General features: G+C 33.6%; 1 protein-coding gene across 1 annotated transcript; it reads right to left on the bottom strand.

Annotated features, from left to right (window-relative positions):
• Positions 1 to 1,687: 1,687 nt before the first annotated feature.
• On the bottom strand, positions 1,688 to 10,735 carry LOC128982098 (possible lysine-specific histone demethylase 1-like). The gene is made up of 9 exons (XM_054401148.1): positions 10,665 to 10,735; positions 9,779 to 9,921; positions 8,091 to 8,355; positions 6,831 to 7,041; positions 5,397 to 5,630; positions 4,407 to 4,538; positions 3,719 to 3,915; positions 2,282 to 2,402; positions 1,688 to 1,968 (listed from the first exon to the last, which is right to left on the bottom strand). The coding sequence occupies exons 1-9, from the start codon at positions 10,733 to 10,735 to the stop codon at positions 1,852 to 1,854; spliced, it is 1,491 nt and encodes a 496-aa protein (XP_054257123.1). The 3' UTR covers positions 1,688 to 1,851.
• Positions 10,736 to 15,313: the final 4,578 nt, after the last annotated feature.

Here is a 15,313-nt window from a genome sequence, read left to right as displayed (position 1 = left end):
CACGATAATAGCGTGTCTGCAATATAATACATAGTAAGCAGCTACCAACTGACACTAACCAAAATTGAAATATCGTTTATTTTTAATTTTTTTTTCATAGGACGCTAGTCGCGAGCCTGGGATTGTATTTCACATTACTTCAGGCTAGACCTAGGGGCTACGGCATTAAAACTTAGATAAAATTGGTGACTTGGTGGGGATCGAACCCGGGACCTCAGGGACTGAAGTCCTGCGCCCTAACCACTACGCCAGCTCGCTCCCCTGTATTTTTAATTATGTATAGAACAACTAATAAAACTTAAGCCCAAAGTTGATTTTTTCCCAAACCGCCAAATAATAAGAAGTTATTGGTTAGTAACCCTATTTTTAAATAAGGATATTTCTTTACTTATCTAGACTCTACATTGAAAAAAAAATATGTTCAAGGTAAAAACAACAATAGTTATCGTGTGTCCCCCAATTAAATTTTAAATGTAGATTATACTGATGACACTCATGAAATATTAATTCTTAATCAATTTTGCTGCTCTTTAATATTAATACTTCATTAAAACGTTTGCATAGCCACATTAGCATGTGCAGGATGATTTATATTCATACGAATTGCTAAATTGTGTTCATTAATCTAACAGTATAAGAGAAGCCTACTTCACACCAGAAGCTCTAGCTCTGTATGATAAGGGTGGAATTGCATTGATCAGGTTCTACTTTTATTCAAGCCTTAACTAACATAAACAATATCCAAACTACAGTGATATGACATAAACAAACTTGGTAACACGGCAAAACACCAAAGTTTACGAATTCTTTTGTCGTAAAGCAAAACTCGTGAATGCTAAGATATTTTTGTATTCATAAGAGACTTTTGGGAGACTCCAAACACTAAAAATGTGTTGAAAACTTTACTTCATACGACATACACCTCAATAATGTGTACTTTTTATGAGTGTAAATGAAAACAACGCGAAACATTGGGTACGGTATATGTTATCCTATAATTCTTTACAATGAATCTACCAATAGAAACAGCACAATAGAAGGATATTCTTAGTAAAATAACAATTCTTGACAAATACTGCATTACAAGCTTTCACCGAACCAATGATTTCTGGCCCAGAATAACTTTAATATTGAGAACGAATTAGAGTTAGTTTACCTATTTTTGCAGAGTAACAGGAAAAAAAATCAAAGTAATGGTTAGTTGTTTATTGAACCTTATACTTAGTTTACAAGATGTTTACAATCATAAAACCTTGATAACATGACTTTCATGGGAGTTGTTTTATAAACATGTTATCAGTTTAATGCTCACCAAGGTTTGTAAGAAAATATTTTGATTAGGGGTAAATCGAATTATAAGAAATTTAAAAATGACTTCTGTCATAAAGAGCAGCTTTTTATCAAGGGTATTGTTATTATTGTCCTCCTGTAGCTTTCTTAGTTTATTAAAACAAAATTAAATCAAATTGGAAACCGAAATGCCCAAAACTTAATTTTATCTTTTTAAGTTGTTTATTCAACTTATTACCTAACAATTTTATCACGAACAAATTTACTTTATAGGAGTATGTTCAGTTTTTTCTGGACCCCTTCAGTTTGTATATTTCAGAACTACCATAACTTAGTACATTAAATGCCCCAAATTTAGGACAGTACTATCCTTTAGTCATGTATTAGATTGTTGGCCTTTCTAACCCCATGATCAATACCAGAAGCAAATGAACCAAAATTATGTTGTAAACTCAATTTTATGTACTTTGTTTCAAAAGTCTTACGTGCATTTTTCAAAAGTTAAAAATTGATTGATTACTTAAGAAACTCCTTAGGTTAGTATATAAAATTCCGTATATTTCAGGCAGTCTGGAGATACTTTAGTAGGTTGTTTGCCTCCCTAACCCCTGTTGCCAGTCCGCCATGCACCGTACTCCAGTAGTGAGGGTGAGTAGCCTCCCCAGCGAACAGTAAAACCTGAAAAGGCGAAGAAATTAAAACCAGTTTAGCAACATACTGCGTATTTATAAATACGACATAAGCAACTAACTGTAATTAATGCCGCATGTAGTTTCGTTTACGAGATTTAATGAAGACATACTAATGTATGTCCTGACCTTGAAATGTGTTAAGGACAGAATTAAACCTTTCTTATCCATGGAGGATAGCCCTAGTGTTGAAAGATAGTATTTTCACTTCCAAATTTATAAGAACATAGAGTATGCTAAATATTTACGAAATGGCCTTATTACTTAAAGTTACACCTAAGTGACGTAAGTAGTATACTTACAGGTTTATCATGATGTAGTACAGGCTCGGATAGATGACTTCTAGTTACATTTAGACGATCGCTATCCGGCGTGGGAAAAGAGTATGATCCTAACGTGTAGGGATAGCTTGCCCAGTTAGTCCTGTCAAACAAAAAGAATAATGTTAAATAGAACGGTAATCAATTGGTTTTCTTATTTTTTAACCTAAAAACTTAAAATATCGGAATATCGGTTTGTATAATTATGGATTGAAAAAGTTAGGGTCTGACTTAGGGGAGGTACGAATGAGGCATTTAGTTCAAAATTCCTCCGTGAACAGCGCTGTAGTAGAGAGCACTTTGGCAATGAAGGTTTACTAATCGCAAAAATAGTTCTGTTCATAAAATAAAATTATAAATGTCTCAAATTCAATTTTATTATTTTTTAATTATAAAATTAAACTATCATAACCTAACCGAACTAACCAAACTTGCTGATAAAGAAATAATATAACAAAAGTTTAGTAATCGGAAAAATAATTATGTTTATTAAATAAAACTAGAATTTGCTCAATTAAAATTTTATAATGGCTTAATAATAAAATTTAACTGTAATAACCTAACCAAACCAACCAAACTTGCTGATAATAAAAAAATCTTGGACAAAAAGTTAATGCTACCAGCAGGATTCGAACCCGGGACCTACAGTATATCAGCCCGGCACGCTAACCATTAGACCACCGAGGCCGATGGCTACCGACCGTTTTGTTACGGTCATGGCGTTCCCTCAGCTAATAAGAAGCCCACAGCTGTCATCGTAGCCTCTTCTATACCTCCCCTGAGTAAATACCAAAAAGTTATGCTTTAGTATGTTGAAGTGTTGTTGTGGGATCGATATATTTGGAGAGAATTCCCCAAAATAATGTAAATTTGGAGCTCTCATGTCGTTCTTTTAGAGAATAAGTAAACTGTTGGTGTTTGCTTGTTTTAGATACTTTAAAAATCAATTTTGGAAGATTATTTCAAATTAACCTATTATTATTTTACCAAAACCACACATTATTACTTCCATTGTAGCTGCAAACCTAAGTACTCACTAAACCCATTGTTATGTAGTATAAAAAGAATTGACAATTTGATACATTCAAGTGAAAATCGAATCAAGCAAATGGAAATTCGCTTAGTCAGCAGGTTTTCTGCAACGGGAGTAGATATATATTTCCCATTCTGAATGTAAATGCGAGTAAGATAACCTATGCAGCTTTGTTCCTACATATAATATTAGCTGTTTAGCCTAAGCCATTAATTGAAAACCCAATGATGAAAGGCAGCTAGGACAGCTCAAACCATAAAAAAGTTACTGACATATCTCTGTAAACTACATTCAGATAACTGTAGGGACATTTTAAACAAAACACTATCACGAAAGGGGTCTGGGTTTTAATTGTATGCTTTATCTTAAGGCACTAGAGCAGTTACCTCAGAATTCCTTCAGGTCGGGGAATCTGATGTTGTTTGCCTACAAGAGCGTTAAGCAGCTCAAGCAGACCCTGGATGACTTCTTCTTCCGTCAACTTCTCCATGATTCTACAAGCTTCCCCTGAAAACCACGCGCAGAGCATACGCTCATGCTGCATCACCGGCCAGAACCCGGAGGTGTAGGCGGCCCAGTAACCCTGCAGAGGCATAACATGTTATACTAGGTTATAGTCACAGGCAAATATAATTGTAACAGACAAGGTAAAAGTAATAGGTTAAGATGACAGAAATAACAAGGTAACAGTTAACTACAAGGAGTAACAGGTAAATTGCGCAGGCAAATGGCACAACGGCTGGCATGAATAGTTTGGCGAGATATCGATTCTGCATATCGAAATCTTAATCGACCATTGATTGGACTTATTAGTTTAGATTTTTCGTTAATTTCTTCCTTACTGGTGTCAGCTGTGCAACCTAAAGCCTTAAGGACAGCAATAGTTTAGTTTAACGCATAGTGTACTAACAACTAAATCTAGGGCAGTAAAGTGTCATCTTAGAGCGTATTGAAAGATTACAACAATATTTAGCCAGAAAAGGTACAAGTTCAGTTTCAACTTGCTCTAACAAAGGAAGTTATTTTATTGTCTACATGACTAGTATCTCTAATATAACATGACACATTTCTTACATGGGTGGAATTTTTCTTGAAGTCTTCAAGCTGTTTCTTAGAAAACATTGGAACAATTACGTTGATATCTTCAGGCCACCATCGAGTTGGAAATAAGAGAAACACTTTTCCGACACACCCTATTCCCAAAGTCTGCAAAATACAACAAAAGTTAGGAGTGTTTTTTTTGCTTACTGCTATCAAGAAAACTTTTCATTAACCATTTGTTGGTGCAGAATAAGCGGTTTTATGCATTATTGAACAATAACTGTCTAAGTACAATGCTGTAAATACTGTATTCTATACCAAATTAAATTTTTCAACACTAATAAAACTATCAAGTTATATTTTATTCACAGACGTCTACTGGAGGGAGAGTGGTCATATAGTACACTCAGGAAATACTCAGTAAAAACGTACAACTCCTTAACGACTGGAGCTAATTCTTTGATATTTAGCAACATTCTTCGTATTTTGATTGAAATAATTTAGCAAAATGTGAATAAGAACTTTTCAATCGTAAAAAATAGCGGCTATTTAATGCAAAATTTCACAAAAAACTGAAAGACGCATTAAATTGAGTAAATTTGTTTTTTAATTAAACGATGTATTAATAAACATAGTTTGGACAAAGAGTAACTGCTAATTTCTGTCATGCTATACCTACAGTTTTCTCAATTTAAAGGACGGTAAATTTATGGAGAAAACCTGTGGGTAAAGCAAGAAAGGAACTATTTTTTGTCCAAACTATGTTAAGCCGGTTGGTTTTGCAAATGAACTCTCAATAAATAAACATAATAAACTCCCTATAACATAAAGCTGTCTTGACAACAATGCAAGTATGCATATCAGCTGATCGGTAATAAAGTAAAGGAAACAGGGCTGCCAACTTATTAGCTTGTTTTTTTTCCAAGAGTACCTTCTGTACTTGTAATTAGGGTTGCTTCCCAAAACTTATCAATGTCTCTAACCACGTTACTTAAGTTAGTCTCAACAATACCACATTCTCACCTGGATAGCATTAGTCTTACTCCCTGGCAAAGGAGGGCTGAACATCTCCGTGTGTTTCTTGAGCACCCCCAGTGACACTGTGATGACCACGTGATCAGCTGTGTAGCTACTCCCGTCAGAACATCTCAATACTACCTCCCCCTCCCCCTGACCATAGTCCACCCCCTGCACCTCCTTGCCGAACAGAACCTTCTCCATGATGGGCAGCTCCTCGGAGACGTTGGGAAACTTTTTCTAGGAGTTACGAAACAGAACGTATGATGTTAATGATGTATTGTGTGATAAAACCATTTTAGCAACTATTACTTTGTTAGATTATGTTCAAATGAGTTTATATTCTAAGGTGTGTTTTAATGTAGATGAGTGAATGATAATTAAATAAAAGCTTTGTCCATATCAGAAACACAAAATTTTTTAGTTCTTTTCTTTGTAAATGTAAGCAAAATTTCACTTAAAATGCGAAAATAACTTGTAAGTACAGTATTGACTTAACTGTAATACAGTGTATATTTTTTGACTGCTACCTTCTGTAGTGTATTCCAACTTAGGTTGGGCGTTTGTGTATTGTTAGTTGTAATGTGTTAGTTAAGTTTTCACCTGAAGACGGGATCAGATTCCAGATCCCGAAACGTTGTGTATTGTTTTTTACCATCGTGATGGAAAATGTCCGCAATAAACCTTTGAACAACTTTTAAGTAGCTTATAAATTGTATTTTTGCAATTTTAGCTGGTGCCCCAAATGGGCATAGAATAGAAGAATTAAACAGCTACTGTACTGACCTTACTCAGAATCGAATCTCTAACAAACAACTGGCGAACAAGTATACCTAATACTTAGAGTAATACAAGCCAAAAGTTTTTGATGGGTCATTTCAACACCGTAACATTAAATAGAAGTTTCATTAATTGCTGCAATAAATACAGATATGTTAACTGTCACATACAAAGCCGACTTCGAGTACCGTGGGTCTAGTGCAAACATAGTGAGTAGCCACCTTACTACCCAAAAATTAGTATCCCAACAATACCAACTAACAAAAATCTCAATGTAAATATTCATATTTCTTCACTATTATACTTTCACAACTAACAAAATTAACGTAAAATTAATGGGCTTTATACAATCTTTACGTGTTTTGCACTAAGCGCGTTGCCTCCCATTGTATAGGGCCCTTTGAGGCCGCACCTTTCACATTTGACCGCACCTAATGGCGTCCCCATCTTAATGATTGATAATTGATAATTGATAATTGATAATTTGCCTAAAGTTGGCTCTTGACTCACGTAATATCATCTATAGACAAAATGTAATATGCAACTCGTGTCCAAGATAACTCTATAAAACTAACGCTCTTGGCAAGCCTAATGTGTGACATGTCTCTCTATTCAAAAATATCCTTTGCTCACTAGTTGTTCAGATATCTATTATCTCACCGACAGTATCTCAAAGATGGTCTTGTACCCACGGGAGGTCCACTTCAGAGTCTGATCACCCCCATTCTCCACATACTCCCCCTCCCCTCGCAACCCTAGCTGGTCAAGGCTGTCTGCAGCGCTGTACACCATCTCATTGGTGGTCACAGTTTGGTTGACAGCCTCCCATAGCTCAGCGTCTACTTCACTTGCTGTCACCAGCTCCTGCAGCCTGGTCAAAGTACACGATTATAATTAGATTTGTAGCATATTTTGGTCTTTAAGCCACTATAAACATTTCCGATGGAGAGAAGTCTATATAAACTAACATTAACTAACTTAACCCAACCCTACATGACATAGGTTGCATAGGTCAAATTCTAAAACCGGTGTATCTCTTCTCTAATAGACTCTATATAAGGAATGTATGCGGTCGTAGGTACACCGGATGTATTTGTATAGAAAAACCAAATTGTAACCACTGGAATTTATGTATGATTTGATTGGCGAATTTAATGTGGGCTGTGGTGTATTGTTTGAGAAACATTCAATAATTTGACACTAACTTATATTTAGAACTCTATAAAGCTGTTGGTTGTCAATAAAATATGTTATAATGATCATAAATAATAATAACGTCCCATAGAAAGAGTGTGAAAGGGACAATCTTCGGTATACTGACAGATGTTCTGAAATGCTGAAAGTATAGAGAGAGCATGTTAATTAGTACTGAAATACTGAAACTATTGATGTTGGACCCTGATAATATTGACACAGTTTCCTGAGAATATTAAATGGCAACAACGACGTTAATCCTGAGTAAAATAACATAGATTACTGAGTGTCCTGATTTGAAAACACAGAGAACTGACGGTTTAAATCGAGAATATTAAGAGAATGCTGAGAAAATTGACACTAAATAATGACTTTGGAAGATAAAACTATTGTAACTGATAACAATACTAATAATATTGATGGAGAATTTCGAATACTAGTAGATTCACACAGTGGAAACGGGTACTCTGTCTTATAGCACAACTCATTGAAAAGTCCCATGTAAGGCAATTTCGTTTCACAAGTCACAGGAACTGGGCTGTTTTGAAAGGCCCCCTGAAGACCCAACACCTTTGACTATTAGTTCCTACTTTTTTATTACTATTGATTTCACATGAAAAACTAAAGCTTAGTATTAAGCCACAAAAACACTTATGAGATTCAACTTATCATCATTCTGATGAGGCAATACTCAAATGATTTTTTTTATTTTTTCCAATACTACACCTGGGGTAGAATAAGCCAGCTACAGAACCGTCTGAACTGTTGTGCTCACTGTAGTCCTGGTAGAGAATTTCACGAGCCTCTTCCACCAGCGAATATACCAGAGTGTTGTTGTACTGACGACCTGTGACATCAGCAAAGATGTGCTTCCCTGACTTAACGAGCGGAGCGTACGAGGCTAACAGACCGTAGGGCTTCACCAGGTCGTAGACGATGTTGTTCTCCTGGCCATGGACAAACTCTGCACCTTTGTCTACAGGTACACCTCCTAGATGGAACATTGATCTCATTTAAACTCATTTCTATCGACCTGTTGGTTATTAAGGGCTTCAATAGAATAAATGTGGGTTTTTTAAAATTAAAATAACAATACCCCCACCGCAGCAAAGCTGCAGCATAAGCGAATTTCTTTTTTCCTGAATTAATTTTCAATTAAATAAATTGATATAACATAAGAATAATAAGTACCTAGTTTCTTTTGCTACGGGGAGGGTAATACACATTGTTTTAGTAAATTTTAAATAACTTAGTACAAAATAAATAAATCTTCCAAGTTTGATCTAAATATATCCTGAAACAAGCAAACTACAACGGTTTCCTTATACACAAGAATATGGAAAACAGGTTTAAAGTGAAATTGGAGTATTTTATGTTTTAAAAGTAAAAAATAAGAAGGCTGGCCAGGACGATGCTCCCCCCACAGTCATAAGGCTTTATCAGAATGTATCTTGTAATAGGATGATAAAATTTCAGTTACTCATTTTAACAGCACTGACAATTGCACAGCTGATCATTGTTGTATATTTGTATTACATCATAGACAAATAGAAGGTCAGTCTATTGCAACACAATAGTAAAATATATAGTTTAAACACTGCCTACCGTGTTAAATTTGATCAAGTGATCTACAGAAAGAAAAATTCCATACAACTTCCTTACCGAAATTAGACAAAAAATATATTTAATTTATTATTCCTATCGAAGGTAAAGCTTGAAACATAGTAAAGACATTTAAGGAAACTGGAATAATTAGAGATAGACGAAGGCTTTTTTATCATAGTGGAATATGATCAGCCGAAAATATTACTACTGTGAGTGATAGTGTAGCCACAATTAAAAATGTTCCGCCAATCGCAGACTTTAAGCCTATCGCACGCATCCCTTAAGCACAATTTTCATGAGTTTTTGGAATTAAACATTAAACATGAGCCAGTAATTCTAAGAACTGAAATCCCTAGATTATTGACAGCAAAGAATGTATTCAGAGTGGGTAACAGAATAAGAGGCCGAATTTTTGAAGAAAATCTTTTCTCTGATAAAGCAAGTTTTAATTTCTCTGGGTATGTCAATAATTGGAATTTCTTAACATGGGTAGAATATAAACCTTATATCATAAACGTGAGGCATTGTTAGAACAACTGAAAGCACACATTCAACGAGTTACAGTGTGGGTTATATATAAATCTTGTAAACAAAAACTACCTCTAAAATAACAGAAGTGGAGGACGTCCATATTGGCCAAATCAGTTTTTACTAGTAAAGTTTACTAGCCTAGTAAAGTTTTTCACTGGAATGAAAATTGCCAAAGATGATGTTAACCAAATAATAAGTAAGAAAATGTAAAATTTATCGTGTTTTTTTTTCTGAAATAAAAAAAATAGGTAACTAAAATTGGACCTTCCTTTACGTACCGAACTGGACAGTGTTAATCCTGCCACCAATCCTGTCTGATGCCTCCAAAACAACAAAGTCAGTAAAGTTGTTTTCCAAAAGGGTTGTTGCTGCTGCAAACCCTGAGATGCCCGCACCAACTATCACCACCTTGTGTTCGACCCTGTAATGGAAACACCGCAATGTTTCAGAATTTTTTATTTGTATTCGGGTCTTTTCAAGAAGAGGGTCGCAGTTAAATCCGCCAAATTCAAGTGAATGCTATGTAAATGAGAGATAGGCAACGTATATACATTTTAAAAACGAAAATCATTGATTTGACATGTAGATATAGCAAATGTACAACCATAACCTAACTGTAAATGTTGAAGAATTAATGCTCAATTCAAAGAGGGTTACAACATCTCAATTCTTATTATTTTATTTGTTGTTATTTCTTGTTATTGGGATACTAGGCCTTCTTCTTCTTGCAACCGGCGTACATTATGGTGTTCATAATGTTCCATTTAACTGGTTGTGTAGTAAGCGTAGACAATGAATAAAATATAAAATAAAGATTTTAATAACGTATTTTCCCAACTAACTATGTCAGGGTAAACTTAAATATTTATTAAATCACATATACATTTCAAGATTTTCTTTTGATGTATTACCTTATTAAACTCCAAAGCAAACCATAAACAAGTAAATATTAGTTTGAAAACTTTTTCAGAGTGATTTTAATAAAAATATTTTGCTGAATAGCAGACTACTTTGCTGTACTAAAGGTTTTTGTTTAGCTAATCCTAATAGAGATGTTGACTGTCAAAAGTACCAATTTTCTTATAAAAATAATACTATTATTGTAAATTCATAGGATTTTTTGAATGGGTTACTAACAAACCTATTGTTTTGACATTTACTTACTCAAACGTTGTGGCAAATGCTGAAAAGGTTATAGCTAGTAAAACTAAAACCAACCGAATTAATGTTGCCATCTTGATGACAACAGTACAACTGGTTGGCTTTACTGATAGCAATAATTAAAAGTTTGGTCAAAAGTTATCAACTATCATAAAACTTGTGAACCCAGAGAGCTATCGCTTCTTGAACTTGACTTTATATTCATATATATATATTTGTTGTGAAGTCCAAAACACTTAAAGAAATTACCATTTTGAAAAATGTAGTTAAACCATTAGGACAAAAATATATAATGCACAGACAATATTAAAGGTTGGGCAACCAGCTTATGCTTTTCAACATAAAACGTATTTCCTATAAGGCCTGTTATATTAGAAAATATATCATTTCAAATTTTTAGTTTGGGATGAAAGAGTAAAATACGATTATGTTATCGTTTAACCCATGAGCAAACCAGACGACTGTCATATTGATTTGTAATTGTTCCACATGGAAAAAAGTTTGAATATTGTTTGTCGGGAAATTTTTAAAAGCAAATGTGCCAAATGAATTAAAGACCAATATCACAAGTTTTGAAAATTAGTTTTTATTGGACAGCAAAAACAATTAATAGAAATTACTCGCGCCACAGAAAAAAAAACACTAGAATATGTGTGGCGTAAGCATTTGTCTTTGAATAGTGGGGAAATATGATAAAACAGCCAGACAACAAAAGCGGTCATTATTTATTACCAGAGGACACAGCCCCGCCCGAGCAGACCGGCTTGGTCTATACTATATATGACATCAGATGTGTGGATTACCATTTAGGGTGAGAAAGTACAATTATCAGAGGGTTTTATTGTTTTAGAAAATTCCTAAGAAGTAGCTACCCTGTCTTTCAGTTTTATATAGATTTCATTTTAATGATTTGACGTTTAGATCACAGTACTTAAACCTTGAGTTTGGTAAAAAAAAACTCGGTATTGCAATGTTAATATTGCAAAGCGTTAACCTTACAAATCTTACAAAATATTCTTAAATAATATTTTTTACCGATATTTAGTTTTGTATTTGCCAAACACTCTAAACATTTTGGTTTACAAACTAAAACTCTTTTACTTTCAAAGTAATGTTAAATGAAAGGAAACACAACTGGTTAGGTCAAAGGATTTCTAACTAGCATTGGGTTTCTCCTTTTTCTCTTCTTGTTCTACCCGTCTCTCTCTATCTCATTTACTGCTTGTGACTTTCTGCACCATGCCTCTTTGATGTTAGAGACATGACGTTTTACTGGAAATTCGGGCGGGTTTTAATTCATTAGCCTTTAAAACCTTCTCCTGAAACTTTTACGACTAAAATATTATTTTATCCACAGTTGGTTTCAATCTCCATTGAAAGCCCCTAATAACATTTTATAAAAATTCATTGTGCAGAAAATTATTTTACGAAATTTGAAATAAATAATCAACCTTGTGAATGATTGTTTTTTCATCATTGCCATACAAAACAAGATTTGGAATTTTAGGGCATGGGTTGTTTATAAATGGCAAAACGCAATTCAATAATGATAATTTTATTAGTCTCGTTTATTTCTATATGAGGCAGTACTTAGGATTTAATGAATTGACAGTAAGTTAAAGTTTTCTTCTTTTTGCCATTGTATAGTGAGTTTTATAATAATTCATAAAGCAAAACGTTCATATTTGCTCTGCTAAAGTTTCTTTTGTTTATTCAACTAACATACTCCACATTGTTAATTGACCAATAAGACCTTTTGACATATAATTCGACAAGAATTTTGAGAGATAACAAAACAGCTTACTTTTATAAATATATATTAAAATAGGCTAAATAAAAAAAAACCCATTACAACGTACAATTTTTACCTTCTCCCTCTATACATAGTAGTATTCGGAGAAAATATTGTTTTCGTCCAAAGTTTCTAGTTAGAATTAGTGGATCCGTCTTAGCCCTGAACCCCAAAAAATTGGTTTTCGAAGTGATGTATATTTGTTTGTGGATGTGTACAGACTTCTATGTGCTTACAAATCTTACCTTCGGTTCAATTTTGATGAAAAGTGGAATGTGGATCCTAATCTATGGTAAAGATAGAAGTAATTTTATTATTTTTCAATTTGTAATAATGATTTTCTTATATAAACCCTTGGAATAATGAAAAATTGGTTCTTTACAAAAAATCCTCAAACGATCTTGAAGAAAAAAGTAAGTTCTCGCAACTTTTGTGAGTTTTCCCGTAAAATATCGTAGTTTCTTTCATCATTTGATAAGGGTTGTTGACAAGCTAATGGGAAAAAGTGTTTTATTGCTGATACTTGTATTTTATTATTTTATTTAAATACAAAAACAGTCTTTATTGGAGTTTTGTGTTGATTTTGTTTGGGTAGATAAAGTTATACTTATTTAAGTTGTACTTTAATAAATAGGAATGTTAATATATACATTGTGTAAATTAAGTATGGAAACAAATCTGTATTTTTAAAACCAGAATCTATATAAATATTATGTTTGTGAAAACGATTGTAAACAAAGGTTCTGCAATCTTTTGCTTAAAAATATTTTTCATCCCCCTAAAAGGGTTCGGGGTAGGGGGTGACTTATTTTTTCGAATAGCAACCCCTATTGAATGACCCCTTATTTTTAAGGCTTTGTGAAAATAAATACTATGACGAAAACCCGAGGTATCTCACTCCTAGCCAAAAAGGCAAGTATTCCAAAATGTGATTCATGTTTAAAAGCACTCATTCCACCAATTTAAAATTATGAATACCTGCAACTTTTGCTAGGGTTGAGACCTAGGGTTTATCATCGTATTTCTTTTTAAAATCCTTTTAAAATAAGGGGCCACTCTATAGTGGTTGCAACTTGAAAAAATTAGTCACCTTCTACACTGTCAGGATGGTTAAAACTATTGTTGAAGTAAAAAATCTCGAAAACCTTTGTTAACAATCAATGCCACAATCAGAATATTTTTATCTATTTCGGTAAAAAAAATACAGACTTCTTTCAATATTTGTGAATGTTCTTTTTTCAACATAGGCTAAATTAATGTTTTTAATATCTGCCTCTTCGCCTAGGGGTGAGATATCCACCTCGGGTTTGTGTCATTTAGTTCTCTTGACAATTTTCAAAACTTGAGGTTACCCAATAGGGGTTGTTATTTGGAAAAAAGTCACCCCTACCCCCAACCCTGTCAAGGGGGTTGAAAAATATTTTCGATGTAAAATATTGCGGAACCTCTGTTTTCAAACAATGCCGTAAACAGAATATTTATATCTATTTCGGTATTAAAAAAACATATTTGTTTCCATGCTTAATTTACATACTGTATATTCATCTAGAAAGCTTAGGAGGGAAATCTACACACCAATATTTCACACATGTTAGTATTTTTCAATTAACTTTTAAACTTTTCTTACCTTATGCATGCTATGTTTCAAACAAGTTTGCAGAGCGTTAACTGAAGAAAACCAAATAACTGACAAAAAGATAGCATCAAGCTTAACCTGTTTCAAACTGCTAAATCAGCGTTAAGCACAGTTGTGCTGGCGAACCCTTTATATTCAGCACATTTATCTTTCTTTCCCGCCTTTCTGCAATGTTCACTGGCCCGTTGATTTATGACTTGGTTTTCGGATTTCCTACTAATGTTACTAATCCACAAAGGTCAGTTATTATTTATAATTACTGCATTTAACCAGTGTTTAAAAAGGTGTCATTAACACCTTGGTTAGTAGTAGTCCAACTACAATAAACTCAACACTAAATCTTATTTAATGAACGACAATTTATTTTATAATGTGTTATAAACATGATACAAGCTACAAACTTATGTGCTTACACTTCATATAACCTTATACGATAGAAGTGTAACTCTGCTAATGGTACAAATAATTTGCTACATGATGTTGGACGCCTACCAAGGATGTCTACAAAGGCCAAAAACACCGTCCGTTCAAAATGTTTTGTATAAATATATTTTTGTGTCCGTGAACGTGAATACTTAAGTAATTTTTGTTTGCTTTTGATGAAATTTGATACTTTGAAATATACAATTTAAGCGGGTAAACCAATATACTTACACAATTTTCTCGTATAATCAACTAAAACGATCTCCTCAATCCACGCTTTATCCACAAAAGACTGCAATCATTGGGCTTAAATACTGCAAACTTTAATACAGTTATTTTATTGCGTAATCTCTTGCTGTGAGCTGTGACTTCAGATACTGCAAGTACACTATTAATTAATTAAATTAATTGTATTCATTATTGCTTCTGTTTATTCATCTTAATCTTTCAATATTGTAATTGTATCATCAGCATGTCAACTCCGTAAAAATGGTGTAACCGTAAATAAATAAATAAATACTATTGTCGAATTTGAGAAGTGTGGTAATAATCGAGTACGCTTGATTATGCTAATCCGTACAGATTCTTTCTAAGTGTAATTGTCATTTGATAAAGCAGTCTCATCTGTGTAGTACTCATTTGTTAAAATAGTATTCAAAGTTAATTGCATACATCAAAGTGCTTATAAGATTGTCTAGACAAAATGCAAAGATACACAGGTACGGGGAAAAGCAGCTAACCTCATGTTGTGTTTAGGGTTAGTCTACAAGTTTGAAGTTAACAGTGCAACAAAGTAAGAAA

Source organism: Macrosteles quadrilineatus, unplaced genomic scaffold (assembly GCF_028750875.1).
Source record: "Macrosteles quadrilineatus isolate MER2022 unplaced genomic scaffold, UCM_ALF_1.0 Scaffold_110__1_contigs__length_343271, whole genome shotgun sequence".
Taxonomy (NCBI): domain Eukaryota; kingdom Metazoa; phylum Arthropoda; class Insecta; order Hemiptera; family Cicadellidae; genus Macrosteles; species Macrosteles quadrilineatus.
This window is presented reverse-complemented; position numbering and strand designations above follow the sequence as displayed.

Coding starts and splice junctions, on each gene's coding strand:
- LOC128982098 (XM_054401148.1), bottom strand. CDS start 10,735: ATGGCAACATTAATTCGGTTGGTTTTAGTTTTACTAGCTATAACCTTT. Junction 8,356..9,778: donor GATTAACACTGTCCAGTTCG/GTACGTAAAGGA, acceptor TGTTCCATCTAG/GAGGTGTACCTGTAGACAAA. Junction 1,969..2,281: donor TACTACATCATGATAAACCT/GTAAGTATACTA, acceptor TCGCCTTTTCAG/GTTTTACTGTTCGCTGGGGA.